This window comes from Anomaloglossus baeobatrachus, chromosome 2 (assembly GCF_048569485.1).
Source record: "Anomaloglossus baeobatrachus isolate aAnoBae1 chromosome 2, aAnoBae1.hap1, whole genome shotgun sequence".
Classification (NCBI taxonomy): domain Eukaryota; kingdom Metazoa; phylum Chordata; class Amphibia; order Anura; family Aromobatidae; genus Anomaloglossus; species Anomaloglossus baeobatrachus.
This window is the reverse complement of record NC_134354.1, coordinates 365,464,757-365,488,585: the sequence shown is the minus strand read 5'-3', so window position 1 is coordinate 365,488,585 and position 23,829 is coordinate 365,464,757. Positions and strand designations below refer to the sequence as shown.

The following is a 23,829-nucleotide window of genomic DNA, read 5'->3' as shown; positions in this document are numbered from 1 at the left end:
TCGTCCGCAAAAAGCAAGGGTGCCAAGGCACAGGCTTACTTTGCAACCTGTACCTCATGTGCGGCTATGCTACCTGCAGGTTCCACCTACCCTCATTGTGTGCAATGCTCGGCCCCGGTGACACTCACTCAGCAGGAGCCTCAGCCACTGGTGGGACCCTCGGCCCAGTTGGAACCACCGGCTGCCACTGTCCAGGTGACAGGGACAGAGTTTGCAGTATTTGCTGACAAACTTTCTGAGTCTATGGATAGATGGTCTGCTAAGATACTAGAAGCTTTGCAGTCCAGACCGGTAACACAGGCCCCGGGCACTGTTGAATCATTGCCCCCAGGCCCCCCTCGGTTGGAGCAGCAAAGTGCTCCTGGGGCGACTCATAGGTCCCACGGTGAGGACTCCGACACGGACCGCAGTCCCAGACCGGCTAAGCGGGCTCGCTGGGAGCTTCCCTCGACTTCATCTCACTGTTCAGGGTCTCAGCATGAGGACTCTCTAGAGGATGAAGCGGACGTGGCAGATCAGGGCTCTGATCCTGACACTGCTCTCAACCTTGATACACCTGAGGGGGACGCCATAGTAAACGACCTTATAGCGTCCATCAATCAGGTGTTAGAACTTTCTCCTCCAGCTCCTCCGATTGAGGAGTCAGTTTCTCAGCAGGAGAAATTCCGTTTTAGGTTTCCCAAACGTACAAGGAGTGCGTTTCTTGATCACTCCGACTTCAGAGATAGTCGAGAAACACCGAGCTTTTCCGGATAAGCGCTTTACTAAGCGCCTTAATGACACACGTTACCCCTTCCCCCCTGACGTAGTCAAGGGTTGGGCTCAGTGTCCCAAGGTGGATCCTCCAGTCTCTAGACTGGCGGCTAGATCCATAGTTGCAGTGGCAGATGGTGCATCACTCAAGAATGCCACTGACAGGCAGATAGAGCTCTGGATGAAATCCATCTATGAAGCTATAGGCGCGTCCTTTGCTCCGGCATTCGCAGCCGTCTGGGCACTCCAAGCTATCTCAGCTTGTCAGTCTGAGATTAATGCAGTCACACGTGCCTCTACTCCGCAGGTTGTGTCCTTAACCTCTCAGGCGTCGGCGTTTGCGTCCTACGCCATGAATGCTGTCCTGGACTCTGCGAGCCGTACGGCGGTAGCATCCGCCAATTCAGTGGCAGTCCGCAGGGCCATGTGGCTACGTGAATGGAAGGCAGACTCTGCTTCCAAAAAGTTCTTAACCGGGTTGCCATTTTCTGGCGACCGCCTGTTTGGCGAGCGATTGGATGAAATCATTAAACAATCCAAGGGAAAGGATTCATCCTTACCCCAGTCCAAACCAAACAGACCTCAACAACAGAAGGTACAATCGAGGTTTCGGTCCTTTCGGCCCTCAGCCAGGTCTCAATTCTCCTCGTTCAACAGGCCACAGAAGGGTCAGAGGAACTCTGATTCATGGCGGTCTAAGTCACGTCCTAAAAAGACCGCCGGAGGAACCGCTCCCAAAGCGGCCTCCTCATGACTTTCGGCCTCCCCAAACCGCATCCTCGGTCGGTGGCAGGCTCTCCCGCTTTTGCGACGCCTGGTGGCCACATGTCCAAGACCGATGGGTGAGAGACATTCTGTCTCACGGTTACAGGATAGAGTTCAGCTCTCGTCCTCCGACTCGTTTCTTCAGAAAATCTCTGCCCCCCGAGCGAGCCGATGCTCTTCTTCAGGCGGTAAACACTTTGAAGGCAGAAGGAGTGGTGATCCCGGTTCCCCTTCAGCAACGGGGTCACGGTTTTTACTCCAACTTGTTTGTGGTGCCAAAAAAGGACGGATCTTTCCGTCCCGTTCTGGACCTCAAACTACTCAACAGACACGTGAAAACCAGGCGGTTCCGGATGGAATCTCTCCGCTCCGTCATCGCCTCGATGTCCCAAGGAGACTTCCTATCATCAATCGACATCAGGGATGCTTATCTCCACGTGCTGATTGCACCAGAGCATCAGCGCTTCCTGCGTTTCGCCATTGGGGACGAACATCTTCAGTTCGTGGCACTGCCTTTCGGCCTGGCGACAGCCCCACGGGTCTTCACCAAGGTCATGGCAACAGTGGTAGCAGTCCTACACTCTCAGGGACACTCGGTGATCCCTTACTTAGACGATCTTCTTGTCAAAGCCCCTTCTCGGGTGGCATGCCAACACAGCCTGAACATTGCTCTGGAGACTCTCCAGAGATTCGGGTGGATCATCAATTTCCCAAAGTCAAAATTGTCACCGACCCAATCGCTGACATATCTCGGGATGGAGTTTCATACTCTCTCAGCGATAGTGAAACTTCCGCTGGACAAACAGCGTTCACTACAGACAGGGGTGCAATCTCTCCTTCGAGACCAGTCGCACCCCTTGAGGCGCCTCATGCACTTCCTAGGGAAGATGGTGGCAGCAATGGAGGCAGTTCCATTTGCGCAGTTTCATCTGCGTCCACTTCAATGGGACATTCTCCGCAAATGGGACAGGAAGTCGACGTCCCTCGACAGGAACGTCTCCCTTTCTCGGGCGACCAAGGCCTCCCTTCAGTGGTGGCTTCTTCCCACTTCCTTGTCGAAGGGGAAATCATTCCTGCCCCCATCCTGGGCTGTGGTCACGACGGACGCGAGTCTGTCAGGGTGGGGAGCGGTCTTCCTCCACCACAGGGCTCAGGGTACCTGGACTCAGCCAGAGTCCTCCCTTCAGATCAATGTTCTGGAGATAAGGGCAGTGTATCTAGCCCTAAAGGCGTTCCAGCCGTGGCTGGAGGGCAGGCAGATCCGAATTCAGTCGGACAACGCCACGGCGGTGGCATACATCAACCACCAAGGCGGCACACGCAGTCGGCAAGCCTTCCAGGAAGTTCGGCGGATTCTGCTGTGGGTGGAAGCCACAGCATCCACCATCTCCGCAGTTCACATCCCGGGCGTAGAAAACTGGGAAGCAGACTTTCTCAGTCGTCAGGGCATGGACGCAGGGGAATGGTCTCTTCACCCGGACGTGTTTCAAGAGATCTGTTGCCGCTGGGGGAAGCCGGACGTCGACCTAATGGCGTCCCGGCACAACAACAAGGTCCCGGCATTCATGGCACGGTCTCAAGATCACAGAGCTCTGGCGGCAGACGCATTAGTTCAGGATTGGTCGCAGTTTCGACTGCCTTATGTATTTCCTCCTCTGGCACTGCTGCCCAGAGTGTTACGCAAGATCAGGTCCGACTGCCGCCGCGCCATCCTCATCGCCCCAGACTGGCCGAGGAGGTCGTGGTACCCGGATCTGTGGCATCTCACGGTGGGTCAACCGTGGGCACTACCAGATCGACCAGACTTGCTGTCTCAAGGGCCATTTCTTCAGCGCTCTATTGGGAGACCCAGACGATTGGGGTATAGCTACTGCCCTCTGGAGGCCACACAAAGCACTACATTAAAAGTGCAAGGCCCCTCCCCCTCTGGCTATACCCCCCCGTGGTATCACGGGTTCTCCAGTTTTAGCTTTGTGTGCGAAGGAGGTCAGACATTCCATGCATAGCTCCACAGATTTTAGTCAGCAGTAGCTGCTGACTATGTCGGATGGAAGAAAAGAGGACACATATAGTGTTCCCAGCATGCTCCCTTCTCACCCCTGGATGGTGTTGTAAGGTTGAGGTACCTATTGCTGGTACAGGGCTGGAGCCTGACATGCTGTTTTCCTTCCACATCCCCTTGTAGGGCTCTGTGGAAGTGGGATCCTGCCGGCCTCTCAGCTCTGATGCCGGGCTCCATCCACAGACCCATTAGAACCTGATGGATTCGGAGCAGGAGTACGATCAGGGACAGGGCCCTGCATCTTACAGGTACTCTGTGTCCCCGGCAGGCACAGACACACTCCGGGCTGGCTGGGTGTTATAGTGCGCCGGGGACCGCAACGTGGAGTTGGTGTCCCTACAGATTACTGGGGGATTGTTTGTGTTTGGGAACGCAGCGCCGACCCCCTCTGGACCGGGCGGCGCTGCTGTGACTTGTGGTGCGCCGGGGATCCGCCGTCCGCGCTTTTACGGCGGCGGCGGTTATAACTTTAGTCCCCGGCTTTTTGGGCCTAGGACGCCGGCAGCTCCGTTTCGTTCCCGCCCCCACCCTGTCATTCAGGGTAGGGGAGAGACGCTGTTCGCAAGCAGCGACGAGGGCTGGAGCCTGATTTACATGCTCCAGCCCTCTCACTTGGCACAGAGGGAAGCAGGCTTCCCGCTCTTGGCCAGGAACGCCCAGGGCCCGCCCCCCTTCCTCTCTCGAGACGCCGGCAGCCATTACATGCATGCCTGGCTGGAGGAAGGACGCAAGGCTCTGGGAGACCTGGACTAGGGGCTATCTGGCGACCACACACCCGCTTTTTAAGCGGGCGGTAAGCGATTTTTCTGTGCTGGTCCCTCTAGTGCCTCACTGTGTATCAGTGTACTGGATACAGTTATATAGATATTGTATTTCTTGCACTGTGAGGTGCGCTTCTGGCTGCATATCCCAGATCGCTCTGTGGAAGCAGCAACATGTCATCCTCAAAACGCAAGGCGGCCAAGGCAAAAAGGGCTGTGTATACTGCGTGTGCTGCATGTGGGGCTAATCTACCAGCAGGCTCTGATGACCCCCATTGTGTGCAATGCTCCGACCCGGTGCTGCTTCGCCAGCCGGAGTCAGGAGAGGTAGCGACCCAGGCTGAGACGCTTGTAAGTTCTGCCCCGGTGACAGGGACGGACTTTGCAGTTTTTGCAGATAATATGTCTGTATCTATGGCAAAAATCCTTGAGACCTTGCAATCTATGCATGGGGCTCAGTCTCTGGGCACGGCGAGGCCTCTGTCCTCAGGTCCCCCTTACTTGGAATGTATCCAGCCCACAGGGGGGTCCCCGGCTTCACAGGCCGAGGATTATGACTCAGATGATGGCCCCAGCCACCCTAAGCGAGCTCGCTGGGAAAGACCCTCGACGTCTTCACACTGCTCAGGGTCTCAGCGCAATCAGTCTCCCTGTGATGTGTCTGATGAGAGTGATCAGGAATCCACTCCTGGAACCCCTCTCAACCTGGATACCCCGGATGGGGATGCCATGGTAGACGACCTTATCTCAGCCATCAATAGGCTGTTGGATATTTCTCCCCCAGCCCCTTCAGCAGAAGAGGCGGCTGCGGAGCAGGAAAAGTTTCGTTTCCTTTATCCCAAGCGTAAATTGAGTGCTTTGTTAGATCACTCTGACTTCAGAGAATCAATCCAGAAGCACGACGCTCACCCAGAAAGGCGTTTCTCTAAACGATCTAAAGATACGCGTTTCCCTTTCCCCCCTGAGGTGGTCAAGCGCTGGACACAGTGTCCAAAGGTAGACCCCCCGATTTCCAAACTTGCAGCTAGATCCATAGTTGCAGTGGAGGATGGCGCTTCACTTAAAGATGCCAATGACAGACAGATGGACCTTTGGTTAAAATCTGTCTATGAAGCTATAGGCGCGTCGTTTGCTCCGGCATTCGCAGCCGTATGGGCACTCCAGGCTATTTCAGCTGGCTTAGCAAAAGTGGATGCTATCATGCATCCAGCAGTGCCGCAAGTGGCGCACCTTACCACGCAGATGTCGGCGTTTGCGTCTTACGCTATCAATGCGGTCCTAGAATCTACCAGTCGCACCTCAATGGCGTCCGCCAATTCGGTAGTTTTGCGCAGAGCCTTGTGGTTAAAGGACTGGAAAGCAGATGCTGGTTCCAAAAAATGTTTAACCAGTTTGCCTTTGTCTAGAGAGAGACTGTTTGGCGAGCCATTGGCTGACATCATTAAGCAGTCCAAGGGTAAAGACTCCTCTTTACCACAACCCAGAACACCCAAACCTCAGCAGAAAAAGTGGCAGCAGAGGTTTCAGTCCTTTCGAGGTTCGGGCAAGACACCATTTACCTCGTCCAAAGGGACTCAGAGGACGCAAAGAAACTCAGATTCGTGGCGGACTCACACACGCCCCAAGAAAGCAAATGGAGGTACCGCTTCCAAAGCGGCTACCTCATGACTTCCAGCCCCCCCCCTCCGCATCGCCGGTCGGGGGCAGGCTCTCCCGCTTTTCCGGCATTTGGATGTCACAGGTCAAAGACCGGTGGGTGACGGACATTTTGTCTCGCGGGTACAGAATCGAGTTCCATTCTCGTCCTCCAGCTCGGTTCTTCAGAACCTCCCCACGTCCAGACCGAGCAGATGCTCTGCTGCAGGCGGTGGATTCCCTAAAAGCGGAAGGAGTGGTTATCCCAGTCCCTCCTCAGGAACAAGGGCAAGGGTTTTACTCCAATCTCTTTGTGGTTCCAAAAAAGGACGGCTCGTTCCGTCCTGTTCTGGACCTAAAACGGCTCAACAAACATGTGCACGCCAGGAGGTTCCGGATGGAAACCCTCCGCTCTGTCATTGCCTCAATGTCCAGAGGAGACTTCCTTGCCTCAATAGACATCAAAGATGCTTATCTCCACGTGCCAATTGCTACAGAACATCAATGTTTTCTACGTTTTGTGATAGGAGACGACCATTTTCAGTTCGTAGCTCTTCCATTTGGTCTGGCGACAGCCCCACGGGTCTTCACCAAGGTCATGGCGGCGGTGGTAGCAGTCTTGCACTCTCAGGGACACTCGGTGATTCCTTACCTAGACGACTTATTGGTCAAAGCTCCCTCTCAGGAGGCATGCCAACTCAGCCTGAATGCTACGCTGGAGACTCTACAGTCTTTCGGATGGATCATCAACTTTCCAAAGTCGATCCTATCACCGACTCAGTCACTAACGTATCTTGGCATGGAGTTTCATACTCTAGCAGCGATAGTGAAGCTTCCGCTGGACAAGCAGCGGTCACTACAGACAGGGGTGCAATCTCTCCTGCAGGGCCAGTGGCATCCCTTGCGGCGCCTCATGCATTTCCTAGGGAAGATGGTGGCAGCCATGGAAGCAGTTCCCTTTGCGCAGTTTCATCTGCGCCCACTTCAATGGGACATTCTCCGCCAATGGGACGGGAAGTCAACGTCCCTGGACAGGAAAGTCTCGCTTTCCCAGACGGCCAAAGACTCTCTACAATGGTGGCTCCTTCCCACATCATTGTCTCAGGGAAGATCCTTCCTGCCCCCATCCTGGGCAGTAGTCACGACAGATGCGAGTCTGTCAGGGTGGGGAGCAGTATTTCTCCACCACAGGGCTCAGGGGACGTGGACTCCGCAGGAGTCCACCCTTCAGATCAATGTTCTGGAGATCAGAGCAGTGTATCTTGCTCTACTGGCCTTCCAACAGTGGCTGGAAGGAAAGCAGATCCGAATCCAATCGGACAACTCCACAGCGGTGGCATACATCAACCACCAAGGAGGGACGCGCAGTCGGCAAGCCTTCCAAGAAGTCCGGCGCATTCTAATGTGGGTGGAGGACAGAGCATCCACCATATCCGCGGTTCACATCCCAGGCGTAGAAAACTGGGAAGCAGACTTCCTCAGTCGCCAGGGCATGGACGCAGGGGAATGGTCCCTTCACCCGGACGTGTTTCAGGAAATCTGTCGCCGCTGGGGAGTGCCGGACGTCGACCTAATGGCATCCCGGCACAACAACAAGGTCCCGGCATTCATGGCGAGGTCGCGCGATCAAAGAGCTCTGGCGGCAGACGCCTTGGTTCAAGATTGGTCGCAGTTTCAGCTCCCATACGTGTTTCCGCCTCTGGCGCTCTTGCCCAGAGTGCTACGCAAGATCAGATCCGAGTGCAGCCGCGTCATACTCGTCGCTCCAGACTGGCCGAGGAGGTCGTGGTATCCGGATCTGTGGCATCTCACGATCGGTCGACCGTGGTCACTGCCAGACCGACCAGACTTACTGTCCCAAGGGCCGTTTTTCCATCAGAATTCTGCGGCCCTGAACCTGACTGTGTGGCCATTGAGTCCTGGATCCTAGCATCTGCTGGATTATCTCAGGGAGTCATTGCCACAATGAGACAAGCTAGAAAGTCGAATTCGGCTAAGATCTACCACAGAACGTGGAAGATTTTCTTGTCCTGGTGCTCTGCTCAGGGAGTGTCTCCCTGGCCATTTGCATTGCCCAAGTTTCTTTCCTTCCTGCAATCGGGGTTAGAAAAGGGCTTGTCGCTCAGCTCCCTTAAAGGGCAAGTTTCGGCACTATCCGTGTTTTTTCAGAAGCGTCTAGCACGTCTTCCTAAGGTGCGCACGTTCCTGCAGGGGGTCTGTCATATTGTGCCCCCGTACAAGCGACCGTTAGATCCATGGGATCTGAACAGGGTACTAGTTGCTCTCCAGAAACCGCCCTTCGAGCCTCTGAAGGAAGTTTCCTTTTCTCGGCTGTCGCAGAAAGTGGCGTTTCTTGTTGCAATCACATCGCTTCGGCGAGTGTCTGAGCTGGCAGCTCTGTCATCTAAGGCTCCCTTCCTGGTGTTCCACCAGGACAAGGTTGTGCTGCGCCCCATTCCGGAGTTTCTCCCTAAGGTCGTATCCTCTTTTCATCTTAATCAGGATATTTCCTTGCCTTCTTTTTGCCCTCATCCGGTTCACCGGTATGAAAAGGCCTTACGTTTGCTAGATCTGGTGAGAGCACTCAGAATCTACATTTCCCGCACGGCGCCCATACGCCGTGCCGATGCACTTTTCGTCCTTGTCGCTGGTCCGCGCAAGGGGTTGCAGGCTTCTAAAGCCACCCTGGCTCGATGGATCAAAGAACCAATTCTAGAGGCCTACCGTTCTGCGGGGCTTCCGGTTCCCTCAGGGCTAAAAGCCCACTCCACCAGAGCCGTGGGTGCGTCCTGGGCATTACGTCACCAGGCTTCGGCTCAACAGGTGTGCCAGGCAGCTACCTGGTCCAGTCTGCACACTTTCACCAAGCATTATCAGGTGCATACCTATGCTTCGGCGGATGCCAGCTTAGGTAGAAGAGTCCTGCAGGCGGCAGTGACACCCCCGTAGGGGAGGGCTGTTTTGCAGCTCTAACATGAGGTATTTATTTACCCACCCAGGGACAGCTTTTGGACGTCCCAATCGTCTGGGTCTCCCAATAGAGCGCTGAAGAAGAAGGGAATTTTGTTACTTACCGTAAATTCCTTTTCTTCTAGCTCTTATTGGGAGACCCAGCACCCGCCCTGTTGTCCTTCGGGATGTTTTTTTGTTGTTTGCGGGTACACATGTTGTTCATGTTGAACGGTTTTTCAGTTCTCCGATGTTATTCGGAGTTAATTTGTTTAAACCAGTTATTGGCTTCCTCCTTCTTGCTTTGGCACTAAAACTGGAGAACCCGTGATACCACGGGGGGGTATAGCCAGAGGGGGAGGGGCCTTGCACTTTTAATGTAGTGCTTTGTGTGGCCTCCAGAGGGCAGTAGCTATACCCCAATCGTCTGGGTCTCCCAATAAGAGCTAGAAGAAAAGGAATTTACGGTAAGTAACAAAATTCCCTTCTTTTCCATCTGAATTCTGCGGCCCTCAACCTGACTGTGTGGCCATTGAGTCCTGGATCCTAGCGTCTTCAGGGTTATCTCAAGAGGTCATTGCCACTATGAGACAGGCCAGGAAATCAACGTCCGCCAAGATCTACCACAGGACGTGGAGGATCTTCTTATCCTGGTGCTCTGATCAGGGTTTTACTCCCTGGCCATTTGCCTTACCCACTTTTCTGTCCTTCCTTCAATCCGGAATGGAAAAGGGTTTGTCTCTTGGCTCTCTTAAGGGACAAGTCTCGGCGCTCTCTGTGTTTTTTCAAAAGCGTCTAGCCAGGCTTCCGCAGGTACGCACGTTCCTGCAGGGGGTTTGCCACATAGTCCCTCCTTACAAGCGTCCGCTAGAACCCTGGGATCTGAACAGGGTGCTAACGGCTCTTCAGAAACCACCTTTCGAGCCAATGAGAGATATTTCTCTTTCACGCCTTTCGCAGAAGGTGGTCTTCCTAGTGGCAGTCACATCACTTCGGACAGTGTCTGAGCTAGCTGCACTGTCATGCAAAGCCCCCTTCCTGGTGTTTCACCAGGACAAAGTGGTTCTGCGTCCGGTTCCGGAATTTCTCCCTAAGGTGGTATCCCCTTTTCATCTCAATCAGGATATCTCCTTACCTTCTTTTTGCCCTCATCCAGTTCACCAATGTGAAAAGGATTTGCACTTGTTAGATCTAGTGAGAGTACTCCGGCTCTACATTTCCCGCACGGCGCCCCTGCGCCGCTCGGATGCGCTCTTTGTCCTTGTCGCTGGCCAGCGTAAAGGGTCGCAGGCTTCCAAGTCAACCTTGGCCCGATGGATCAAGGAACCAATTCTTGAAGCCTATCGTTCTTCTGGGCTTCAGGTTCCTTCAGGACTGAAAGCCCATTCTACCAGAGCCGTGGGTGCGTCCTGGGCATTGCGGCACCAGGCTACGGCTCAGCAGGTGTGTCAGGCGGCTACCTGGTCGAGTCTGCACACTTTCACGAAACACTATCAGGTGCATACCTACGCTTCGGCAGATGCTAGCCTAGGTAGGCGAATCCTTCAGGCGGCGGTTGCCCACCTGTAGGAAGGGGCCGTTTTACGGCTCTCTTAACGAGGTATTCTTTTACCCACCCAGGGACTGCTTTTGGACGTCCCAATTGTCTGGGTCTCCCAATGGAGCGACAAAGAAGAAGGGAATTTTGTTTACTTACCGTAAATTCCTTTTCTTCTAGCTCCTATTGGGAGACCCAGCACCCGCCCCTGTTCCCTTCGGGCTGTTGTTCTTTTGTGTACACATGTTGTTCATGTTGAATTGTTCTTGGTTCATGGTTTTTAGTTCTCCGAACATCCTTCGGATTGAATTTACCTTAGACCAATTTATAAGTTTCCTCCTTCCTGCTTTTGCACCAAAACTGAGGAGCCCGTGATGCACGGGGGGGGTGTATAGGCAGAGGGTAGGGGTTTACACTTTTAAGTGTAATACTTTGTGTGGCCTCCGGAGGCAGAAGCTATACACCCAATTGTCTGGGTCTCCCAATAGGAGCTAGAAGAAAAGGAATTTACGGTAAGTAAACAAAATTCCCTTCATTGCAAAGCATTGCTCTTAAACCAAGTTACGAATTTGTAAAAAGCTTTGCTTGTCTTGCAAAACGCTCTCAAACCAAATTACTCTTAATCCAAGGTTCCACTGTATTACCATTACACAAAAGGTTTTGAGCATTCTGCGTGTTCGCTATGTATTTCTGAAGCTGGAATGGTCTTCCATCCATAGGATAACTCTTTCTATTTTTTGTAGTTTCTTTTTGAGAATGGAAGGATTGACAACATTTTTACAGAACCCTACTCCAGATTTATGGTGGAACTTACAAAGCTGTTGAAGAGCTGGCACCTGCCTGTGTTAGCCAATGGTAAATCAGTGGAACAGTTGGCATACATTTGCCATATAGTATGCACTAAATGTATTTTTACAGCATGCTTGCTTTAGCTGACTTGTACAACTCTATTCTAGGTTATATGTTTTCGAGGATTGAGGAGGAACATTTATGGGAGTGCAAGCAGCTTGGTGCTTACTCACCTATTATCCTTCTTAATACCCTGCTTTTCTTCACCACCAAATTCTTCCAACTGAAGACAGTGACTGAGCACCAGCAACTTTCCTTTGCCTATGTCATGAGACGTACAAAAACTCTAAAATACAACACCAAGACCACATATCTGCGTTTCATGCCTCCTTTCCAGAAGTCAGAACTGGAGCATGGTGAGTTTCTGTATTTAGTACAGTGTAGGTGCATTGAAGTCTATTTCTTTTTAATGAGTGCAATTATTTCAAGATCAGAACATCCCAATTAAGGGTACTTCTCACATAGCGAGATCGCTAGCGAGATCGCTCCTGAGTCACATGTTTTGTGACGTACCAGTGACCTCATCATCGCTGATCGTTACACACTGTTCTGGTTCATTTTTTGATCGTCGGGCTCCCGCAGGGCAGGACGCATCGCTGTTTGACGCTGTGTGACAGGGTCCCAATGACTGCCGAGATTGTTATACAGGTCGCTACTGCGACCTCTATCGTTACTGCGTCGTTGGTAAGGTCTGACTGTGTGACATGTCACCAACGACCTCCCAGCGACTTACCAGCGATCCTGACCAGGTCGTATCGTGGTCGGAATCGCTGGTATGTCGTTTAGTGTGACTGTACCCTTATTCATTAGCAGTATCACTGTAAATCTACAGATACTTTACTAGCAAGGTCTTTCAGTACAGGAATGTTATACTTGCATTTTCCTGTAACGCCTGATTCAGGCATCCCAGGTTGATTGCATTTAGGCTATGGTTTACGCTTCAGTATGCTATGGCTAGGATGGAATCTACAACAAAATCCAAATGACCATTCTGTTATTTCAGGCATATTTTCACACATTTACTGTAAATTGTTTTGCCCACAATACAGAGCATCTGGGCAGAATCTAAAGCTACACACTTTATACACTGATCCCCATTAAAAACAATAACCAATGTAACAGTTTTCATAGCCCAAAACCTCATTTGCACCATTAGTAGAATGTCGTTTTATTGGATTATATAAACACTGAGTCTTTGAATCGTTATGCTTAAATGCTGTGTATTATACTAGACAAATGAGAAATTAACCCATTGCTGGCCCCTGGGTATACAGATGAATGTTAAAAGTGTTATGATGTAATAGCCTCAGTCTTATCAGTGATCTCTATATTTTTGTGTTTTACACACTTTGTGTCTTGTCTGACAAGGAGTGTTGTTTGCCAGAAAAGCTGTGGCCCAACATACAACACCTTGTGCCAAAATTTTAGCACAAAGTCAGCTAACTAATAGGTGGGAGAAAATAAGAGTCTTGTCACGTCTCCAGGGCCTGCTCCTGTGACTTCTGCCTCAGTCACCAGGCGCCGCTCTACTGTCACGTCTCCACCAGCGCCTCGGTCACCAGGCGCTGCTGTGCTCACACTGCAGGCTGTGCTGGTGATGGGGGAGAAGTCCGTTCCAGTGGCTCTGGTGGTTGGAGTCGCCGCACATTCAAAAAGCTTGGTCTGGCTGGAACTTGCAGTACTGCTGACTGTAGGGGTGTGTGCCTTCCAGCTAATATCAGCTCCTACTTCAGCCTATGGGAAGGCACCACACCCTTTTTATATCCTTTAGTGTCCCTGGTTCCTTGCCAGAGATAGTCTTGTGTTGCTTTGAGCCACATCCTTCCTAGTACTGTGCACCTTGCTTTATGTCTCATATGAACTAGGCTTTGTTTATTGACGTCCCTCCTGCCTGCTGTTTTGTACCTCGCCTGAGATCTCAGTTTGACCTTGGCCTGTTTTCTGGACATTCCTCCTGCTAGCTGTTTTGTACCTCGCCTGACATCTTGGTTTGACCTCGGCCTGTCGACTATCCCCATCTCTGGACTGCAGCCTACCATAGGCAATGAACCCCTGGACCCTGCAGTATTTCCAGATCCCTGTACAGGGGTTAAAGGGTTTCTGGGTACCTCGGGGTCCTGCTTAGTGGGTGGCTTGCCGTTACAAGCCTTAAAATACCGCCAGATTTCTCAAACAGCATAAGCCACTGTGATCAGACTAGCGCATTTTAGGACAGTCTAGTCTACGTTTCAACTGTCTAAAAATTAGACCATATTTACAATATACCCATTGTGTTTCCTAGATCCTGTTCTTTATGGGAGATCCTATGTCCTATAGTGAAATAAAATGGTAATATGTAGAAATATAATATAAAAAATGTGGAAAAAAAATCCACCCCATTGATAAAAAAGTGCATGTCTCTGTGCACACCAATTTTAGACATTTATGACCAGAATGCTTTTGTCTTGGTCATTAGGCCCTCAGACAATTAACCCCTTCAGCCCCAAGCCTATTTTGACCCTAAAGACCAGGCCATTTTTTGCAATTCTGACCAGTGTCACTTTATGAGGTTATAACTCTGGAACGCTTCAGCGGATCCCGGTGATTCTGAGATTGTTTTTTCGTGACATATTGGGCTTCATGTTAGTGGTAAATTTAGGCCGATATTTTTTGCATTTCTTTGTGAAAAAAACGGAAATTTCGCGAACATTTTGAAAATTTTGTAATTTTCAAACTTTGAATTTTTATGCTCTAAAACCAACGAGACATATGACACAAAATAATTAATAAATAACATTTCCCACATGTCTATTTTACATCAGAACAATTTTGGGAAAAAAAAAAAAATTTAAGGAAGTTATAGGGGTTCAAAGTTTATGAGCAATTTCTCATTTTTACACAAAATTTACAAAGCCACTTTTTTTAGGGACCACATCACATTTGAAGCAATTTTGAAAGGTCTACATGACACAAAACACCCAAAAGTGACACCATTCCAAAAACGGCACCCCTCAGGCTACTCAAAACCACATTCAAGAAGGTTATTAACCCTTCAGGTGCTTCACAGTAACTAAAGCAATGTGGAAGGAAAAAATGAACATTTTACTTTTTGCAACAAAAATGTTAATTTAGCCTCAAATATTGCATATTCACAAGGGTAGCAGGATTAAATGAACCCCCAAAATTTGTTGGGCAATTTCTACTGAACACGCAGATACCTCATATGTGGCGAAAAACCACTGTTTGGGCGCACGGCAGGACTCGGAAGGGAAGGAGCGCCATTTGACTTTTTTGAACAGAAAATTAGCTGGAATCGTTAGCCGCACCATGTTGCGTTTGGAGAGCCCCTGAGGTGCCGAAACAGTGGAGCTCCCCCACATGTGACCCCATTTTGGAAACTAGACCCCTCATGGAATTTATCTAGATGTTTATTGAGCACTTTGAGCCTCTGGGGGCTTCACAAAAGTTAATAGAGTTGAGCTGTGAAAATAAAAAAACATTTTTTTACCACAAAATTGTTACTTCAACCAGGTAGCTTTTTTTTCACAAGGGTATCAGGAAAAATTGCACCATAAAATGTATTGTGCAATTTCTCCTGAGTACGCAGATACCTCATATGTGGTGGAACTCAAATGTTTGGGCGCACAGCAGGGCTCGGAAGGCAAGGAGCGTCATTTGACGTTTCAAACGCAAAATTGTCTGGGATAATTGGCGTATTCCATGTTGCGTTTGGAGACCCCCTGAGGTGCCGAAACAGTGGAGCTCCCCCACATGTGACCCCATTTTGGAAACTAGACCCCCATGGCATAGAAAAAAAAAACAGGGGAAGATGGGGGGGGGCGGCAGATGGGGCGGCAGCAGATGGGGGGGGCAGCGGCATATAAAGGGAGCATCTGTGATTGTGAGACGGCGGCTGGGATAGGGTGGGGGCGGACGGGAGAGGGCGCAGTGGATGCAGGAGCGGCAGAGGATGGGGGGAGGGGGCGGGTGGGGGGGGGTGGGTGGGAAGGGGAGTGGGAGGTGAGATTGGGGATAGTTACCCTACAGGATGGATCTAGGCAGCTGGATCACAGGAGATGAAGGAGGCAGCAGATCGGGGAGGGTGAGAGGTGGGGGAGGGAGCGCAGCGCAGATCACGGAGGAGACAGGTGAGCAGAGCACAGATCACGGAGGAGACAGGTGAGCAGAGCACAGATCACGGGGGTGAGAGGTGAGGGAGAGCGGACAGCAGATCACGGGGGTGACAGGTGAGGGAGCACCGATCACGGGGTGACAGGTGAGGGAGCACAGATCACGGCGGTGACAGGGGAGAGAGCGCATATCACGGCGGTGACAGGGGAGGGAGTGCACATCACGGCGGTGACAGGGGAGGGAGCGCACATCACGGCGGTGACAGGGGAGGGAGCGCACATCACGGCGGTGACAGGGGAGGGAGCGCACATCACGGCGGTGACAGGGGAGGGAGCGCACATCACGGCGGTGACAGGGGAGGGAGCGCACATCACGGCGGTGACAGGGGAGGGAGCGCACATCACGGCGGTGACAGGGGAGGGAGCGCACATCACGGCGGTGACAGGGGAGGGAGCGCACATCACGGCGGTGACAGGGGAGGGGGCGGGTAGCTGACCACGGGGGTGAGAGGTGGGGGGAGCGTGCAGCACATCACGGAGGGGAGGGGGCGAGCAGTACATCACGGAGGGGAGGGGGCGAGCAGCACATCACGGAGGGGAGGGGGCGAGCAGCACATCACGGAGGGGAAGGGGCGAGCAGCACTTCACGGAGGGGAGGGGGCGAGCAGCACATCACGGAGGGGAGGGGGCGAGCAGCACATCACGGAGGGGAGGGGGCGAGCACCGATCACGAGGGGGAGGGGCCGGGCAGCAGATCGGAGGGAGCGGTGGCACTATGACAGATGGAGGAGGACAGGGTGCACGATCCCTGTCCTCCTCCATCTGTCATAGTGCCACCGCTCCCTCCGATCTGCTGCACGGAGGTGAGGGGCCGGGCAGCAGATTGGGGGGAACGATGGCACTGTGGCAGATGGAGGGCGGCAGCGGCAGCGGATCGGGAGGTGTGGGGGTGAGGGTGCGGGCAGGAGATCGGGGAGACAGGTGGCAGATCGCGGAGGGCAGCGGCGGCGGCGGATCGGGACGCTTTTCGCACAGTGCAATGGCAGCGCGGCAACTTCCGGGTCCCATGCTCCGGTCTCATAACAGCATGGGACCGGAGCTTGTCGCCCTGCCATTGCACTGTGTACACTCACTGTGCTGGCGTGCTGCAGGGACGATGACGGGGGCGGTCACCGGCAACAGGTCCACTGTGATTGGAGAAATCGGTCACAAGGCCGATCTCTCCAATCAGAGCATTGGAGCTGGGGGAGGGTGATCCAGTGAGGTCACCCAGCTCCAGCCAATGGCCAGTGCTACAGCTGCACTGGCCAGGGCTGGATTTCAATGTTTCAGTCATTTTAAATGGCTGGAACATTACAGTGGCTGTGATTGGTTGAGCGGCGTTCGTCAGCCAATCACAGCCTCCGTAGGTCCGGGGAGGAGGCACCACCCCTCCTAAGGTCAGGAACAGGTCCCCTCCTCCCCGAATCTGCGGTTTTTGTTAACATATTGCAGTCACCGGAGGCTCCGGTGCCGCGATTCCGCCATGACGGAAAGATCCGTCCTTGGTCGTTAAGGCCCAGGGCACAAGGACGGATCTTTCCGTCCATGGTCGTGAAGGGGTTAAAGGATTTTCCCACTACGCTGGCAATTTCTTCTCACTTGCTATATTTCCCTGTGTAAAATAACAGCCAATACTCCCCGCCGGTGCCGTTCCGGCGATGACAGTAATAATGTTACCAAGCTAGAAAGAAGACTCCTAATCCGTTTACCGCTTCATTGCAGACCTGAATGGTAGCGTGTGCTGTTTGTGCTAGTTGTATGCTTGTTTTTCATACAGGTCAGTGGTGAAAATGGCAGAGAAAGCTGCAGACTGGAAATACTAAAATGTTATTGGAAATTAATTTGGTATTCTTTCTATATATTTGACCAATGTATGTTGTAGCACAGACAATGTTACTAAATCTAATTCTATGCACACGAGCCTTTCTATGGTAACACAAGTCTGTGGTTTAGCAACATATGGCCCTCATTCTGCTTATTATTAGTTTATCACTTGGTCCGGGAAAATAAAGCCATGCCCAAAATGAACATATTAAGCAAACTATTCCAGAAACCGGTATAAATAAATATTTAAAATGTTTTACAGAGAAAGTATTAGGAAAGAGAAAGAGATCAGAGGACGAAGATGGCCAATTTGTAATGGAAATGGCTGAAAATACAGACAACCCACTCAGGTGCCCAGTGAGACTGTATGAATTTTACTTGTCCAAATGGTAAGTGTCTCATCTGTAATATGTGAACTATTTCTGTATGCCAGTCACCTTAGATCCAGTGTCAGGTCCGTTCTCTTGTTAGTCCAAAATGACAATAACAGAAAACTTATTGGATGGAATTACAGAGTTATTTTCATGTTATGACGATGGTATCGTTAGACAGAATATGAGCACGTTAGAATTGAATTGCATTTTCTCTATTATGTAATTTTACTGCTATGAGAGCTTTTATTTTACATAGTGTACAGCTTGTTTTCAAGGAGCTCTGCCACCAGATCCTGACCAAGTGGATACAGTATTCACAGGGGGTTTTTTTTTGTTTTTCCTCTCCTTTAATGGTGGGAAAGTGCACTTTTTATATTTTTATTTATTGATATATTTTTTTTAATTTTACTGTATTTGATAGTCCCCTCTAGGGACTTTAAAGGGAAGCTGTCATGTCACTTTTATTTTTTTATATTAACAATCCTTCACCCCAGGCGATTTTTCCGTTTTTTTCATTTTTGTTTTTTAATCCCCTTCTTCCAAGAGCTACAACTTTTTTTGGTTTTCCGTCAATCTTGCCATATGAGGACTCGATTTTTTGCGGGACAAGTTGTACTTTTGAATAAAACCATTAGTTTTACCAAATAGTGTACCGATAAACGGGAAACAAATTCCAAGTGCGTTGAAATTGCAAACAAAAAGTGCAATTGCATGATTGTTTTTTGGGGGTCTTTTATTCACCGTGTTCACTATATGGTAAAACTAAGATGTCAGTATGATGCCTCAGGTCGGTACGAGTTTGTAGATACCAAATATGTATAGTTTTACTATTATCTAAGAGGTTAAAAAAAATACAGAATTTTGTCCAAAAAAAGACTTGCGTTCTTGTCGCCATTTTCCGAGACACGTAGCGTTCTCATTTGTCGGAATTTGGGGCTCAGTGATGGCTGATTTTTTGCCCCTTTTTTATTTATACCCTTTTTGTGCAGCTGCTACTTTTTGATCTCCTGTTATTACATTTTTAAAAAAATTTGTAGCAACAAAAAAAACCAAAACGTAATTTTGGCATTTGGATTTTTTTTTTCGCCATGCCCGTATATTGATCAGGTTAATTGATTTTATACTTTGATAGATCGGGCATTTCTAATTTCTAAACGCGTCGATACCAAATGTGTGTATATTTTTAATTTTTTTTTATTGTTTTATTTTCAATGGGGCGTGATTTGAACTTGAAGGTGTTTTTGTTTTTAAACTTTTTTTTACACTTTTTTTTTTTAATTTATTTTACTAGCCCCCCTAGGGGACTTTACCACTGCACAGTACGATCACAGAATCACTCTGATCACCAGAAATAGAGAGTTCCTTTGAGAGCCGACGCTTTGTCGGCTCTCACAGTACATACGTCATGCTAGCGTCAGGGGTCATCAGCTGACCCGCACTACCGTGGCAACCCATTGGCACTCTTTGATCACGTCACAAGGCAGCCAATGGTAGCGGGGAACGGCGCGATTCCCGCCGCAGCTATATAAATTGTGCGGTCAGTGTTTGACAGCCTGATCTAAGTGGCAAGCAGGCACGGGTGGATCTCTAATTCACCTGCGCCTGTAGCTCCACATAACAATCAAAAAGACTGCTGGAACACAATTGCAAATGTGAACAGGGTGCTAGCTAAAAAATACACAATTTATATAAAGTGAAAGCTGCACACCAAATTCAGAGAAATATATGAATAAGCATAACTGTTTTATAATGCATAAAGAAATTAAAAATACAATTAGCCATATGAAAAATTGAAAATGCGACATTGCATGACTGTTAAGGATTATTTGAAAAAAAGAGATCTTTTGCTAATGTATTGATCAATTCATTACTGCTTGACAACTACTTCACGGTAAGCTCTTATTTATCGGGTTCCTAACTAAATATTAGCCCCACATGTCTGCTGATCAGATCAGATCTCTGATCCACTCACGCCTGTTAGCCCCACATGTCTGCTAATCAGATCAGATCTCTGATCCACTCACGACTCTGTTAGCCCCACATGACTGCTGATCAGATCAGATCTCTGATCCACTCACGCCTGTTAGCCCCACATGTCTGCTGATCAGATCAGATCTCTGATCTACTCGCGCCTGTTAGCCCCACATGTCTGCTGATCAGATCAGATCTCTGATCCACTCGCGCCTGTTAGCCCCACATGTCTGCTGATCGGATCAGCAGACATGTGCGTGGCTTACCGCGGGCTTGCCGTCGTAGCCCGCGATTACCAAAGGGACACAACCTAGGACGTATATATACATCCAAAGTAATGAATGGGTTAAATGGCCCTCAATGGGTTTTAAAAGATGCAATGTGCATCACCAACACAGTTAAATACATGGATTTTTAATTTTTTTTTTATCTTTAAAAGAAAAAATAAAAAAAAAACTACTTTGATATGCTTTGGTGAATGTAGTCCATACCTTAAGGTTCCATCATGAGGGCAGAGCTTTTGATGGGATCAGTCACAGTCACTCAATTTCAGGCATGATTCTTTTTTTTTTTTTTTTTTTTTTTTTTACTTAGTGACGCCTCCAGTATTGTAATGAATTACACCACATGTCTTTCAACATCATATGTTAAATCTTTGCCAGAGATTGTCAGCGAGATTTAACTGGTTAACCGCCGGTGGATCTCCTATCCACTTGTGGCTGTTAGAGGCACATTGGCTAATCAGATCAGCAATCATGTGCAGGTGAAGATGCGGGCTCAGCGTGTGAGACCACATCAAAGGTAGGGACACAACATATGATGTAAATATACATCTTATGTCGCAAAGGGGTTAATAATATTGAGGAGAATTAATTTCAGCCTATTGGTTAAGTTCTCCACAATGCTCATGGTCTCTCATGTGGCCCTTAGGGAAAAGTAATTGCCCACCCCTGATCTAGATAGTTTAGTATTTCAATAAAGGACCAGAAATAACCCCAGTGTAAGAGGCAAGAAGCCCCCCTCCCTTCTGTATTATAATGAAGGAAATATGAATCCACTAAGAAACATATTGTATATTATAAACAAGTATAAATAACACTGGCAATTAGTTATCCAAATAACTAAGTAAACGTTGGTATGCTAAAATACAGATGGGTACCTAAAAAAAAAATATAGTGATAAATATAATGAGGTCACATACCATAGTTATATAGACCTAAGGGGAGCCCCAAAAAATAGGGATCCCATTTGTGTCTAGAAACAAGCTATGATGTACATATGTAGTGTATGTACCTTGAGTGCCAGGAAAGGAAATAATGAATAAAGGTAATGGGTGTGCAAACGCCTCGATACGTGTTTCACCAGTACTCAGCTTTGTCAGGAGGTATTACATGCTGCACATGTTTTTGTCACGCTGCTTGTCTGAGATTTGTTGTCACGCGGCACGTTGCCTTATAAGCCTGGCAAAAGTTTTCCATTTGTTTGTTACAGCCTTTTCTGATCATCTTTTTTTTCTGTTCCCCATACAGTTCTGAAAGTGTAAAGCAGAGAAGTGACGTCTTCTATCTTCAGCCAGAACGGTCTTGTGTACCTAACAGCCCAATGTGGTTCTCTACACTACCCATTGACCCAGGCACATTGGACAGCATGCTGACTCGTATTCTCATGGTTCGAGAAGTTCACGAAGAGCTGACCAAAGCAAAAGAGGACTCTGAGGGAGAGTTGTCTGATTAAAGTGGCACTAGATGCCCCACTCAGAAACCACAAACAACTTCTAATTAAAATGGGGGCAAGCGCAAAATTGTGAGTGTAACATTTTTTTCACTTTGAACGGGTGCACTACCCTCCTCTGCCCTTAGAGCCCATCCTCGTGTATAATTGGACAAAAAGTCTTGAACTGCAGGGACTGATGGGAACATATAATACACAGTCCAGGATTTCTATGGCAGAAGAATGCGTCCACAGATGAGCAAGTGACTCTTACGATGATACACCTAAAATTAGGTGATAGACTCACATTTCGAAACTGTATTTTCTTTTTAACTGGAGCAAAGAGGGGATCACTTTTAGCTCTTTCTACTGTGTAAATGTCTGATCATTCTATGTAGGAAACGGCAGAAATGGGTTACAATGGAGTAGTTGCATTGAGGTGTCACCTACTTTATATTATTGGAAAGTATGTATAAACCTTGTTGAAAATCCTTCTTCAATTTAGATCATGACAATTTTCGGCTGAAGTGAATCACACATTGCAGCCCTTCCTTTTTTATTTACCAGCCACACAGGACTGAATATAGCTAAACTCACAGGACCCGGATGCCATTTCTTTTAAGGCCACAATAACAGTACCACAACGACGTGTCTTTCAGCCCATAAGCCTGTACTCTTTCAGTAGTTAGCATTATGGGCTAGAAACTTAGCACAGAGAGACAGATGTCAGTTGCAGAGAATTGTTTTAATCATCCTCCCTATGAAATAGTGTGCAGTGTTTGGCCCCACTAGTTACAGCTGCATAAATAGAGCGAATAAAACCCATTTATGTACATTTTGTGTTTTTACCAATATGACAGTTTGAGTAGCGATGAAATAATAGAAGGAAAAAATCCCAAAGTTAACATACATCATCTAGAGTTGATGTGACTGTTAAGGGTGAAACGATCCCACCATGGCGGTTTATTTTCATGCATCGTGATCTGCTTTCCATACAAAAAGGTGAAATCTTCCATCAGAAACCTTAAAAAAGTGTTCGCAAAACCTTACGGTAACACATCTTGTCCTACCAACCACCGAAGAATAAGCAACCTTGACTTGGATCTGTTGTGTAGAACTGAAGGAAAAAACAAAGAATTTATAGTGTTTATAAATCTCAGAAACCTTGGTCACCCAAGCACAGGAAACACGAGACGGATTTGTGGCGGGGTGCAGCAAGAGCTCTGGATGTTACTGTTAATGCATTACACTCTTTTTCTATCAGAGGGGACCCAGACATGTTTGTAGTGTATTATGTTCCTATTCCCTTGTATTTTAAAGGGTAGTAATGATTTTCTCTTTTTATTTGTTCCCTTTTTTTTTGTTTTTTTTTCTCCTTGTTTTAGCGGTTACAGTTTAATATTAAAGACAAAGTAGTCCCATTTTGTGTATTTGTTCTTCTCCTGCTTGTACAATAAATCACTGATTTGTGTTTTTAATGTATGGTGATTTGTGTGGCTGCCATGCACAGGACATCCTCCCTACTGTTTTATAAGCTCCTGTATAGGAAATGAGAAAACATGAGCGGCGGGGCCGAATAGGCTGTGTGTTATTGTAAAACTGACGTACCCATTATACCAGCGATCAAATACTAACTACTATTGGTCCTAAAGTGGTACTAAATGTAAAGGAAAAAATGGTAATCGCCCCATCTCCCATATTATAGGAGAAATAAAACAAAAATGAAAAACTAACCCAAACTTTTAGGCTATGTGCGCACGTGTGCGCTCTGCACCGCACAAAAGGTGCGCTTCAGAGCACAGCTGAAAAGCTCCGTTCTGAAGCGCATGGTGCCGGCAGAGAACGTGTGCTCTGCATGCAGCTCCTGCCATAGACAGAGCAGGGGCTGCCGGCAAAGCGCACGGAAGAAGTGACATGTCACTTCTTAGAACACGTGCTTCGGGCAGCAGCCGAAGCGCTGCGCTCTAAGACGCCACGTGCGCACGGCCCCTGCACAATCTCCATAGATTATTCAGGGGACGCAGGACGCATGCAGTTATGCTGCGCTACAAAGCGCAGCGTAACTGCATGTAATACGCACACGTGCGCACATAGCCTTAGGCTGTGTGCTCACATGTGTTTTAAGCGGTCACTCATTAGTTTCTGGAACATTTTGGGAGTCAATGTTAATTAATATCCATTATTAATGCCTAGAGGGCTGTGGTTTCCAAAATGGGGTCAAATTTCTGAGGGTTTTTTTTTAATCTCTTTTTCACGTTAAGGATCTCCGCAATTGCTGGACAACGTTCGCCTGAGCCCTGTTTGATCAGCTAAAAGATTAAGTCCACACAATGGCTATGTATTAATTAGTGGTTAGCACTGCAGTCTTGCAGCGCTGGGGTCCTGGGTTTGAATCCCACCAAGGACAACATCTGCAAGGAGTTTGTATGTTCTCCCGTGCTTGCGTGGGTTTCCTCTAGATACTCCGGTTTCCTCCCACACTCCAAAG

The 23,829-nt window shown here is 48.8% G+C and overlaps 1 protein-coding gene across 3 annotated transcripts in view; it reads left to right on the top strand.

Moving 5' to 3' along the window:
• ZMYM4 (zinc finger MYM-type containing 4) overlaps positions 1 to 22,819 on the top strand; it is a 197,527-nt gene extending 174,708 nt beyond the window's left edge. For all 3 annotated transcript variants that reach the window (XM_075336018.1, XM_075336019.1, XM_075336017.1), the window contains 4 exons: positions 11,206 to 11,317; positions 11,419 to 11,667; positions 17,549 to 17,675; positions 21,161 to 22,819. In XM_075336018.1, the coding sequence (XP_075192133.1) occupies positions 11,206 to 11,317; positions 11,419 to 11,667; positions 17,549 to 17,675; positions 21,161 to 21,365 (693 nt within the window). In that variant the 3' untranslated portion in view covers positions 21,366 to 22,819. The remainder of the gene's footprint in view (positions 1 to 11,205; positions 11,318 to 11,418; positions 11,668 to 17,548; positions 17,676 to 21,160) is intronic.
• Positions 22,820 to 23,829: the final 1,010 nt, after the last annotated feature.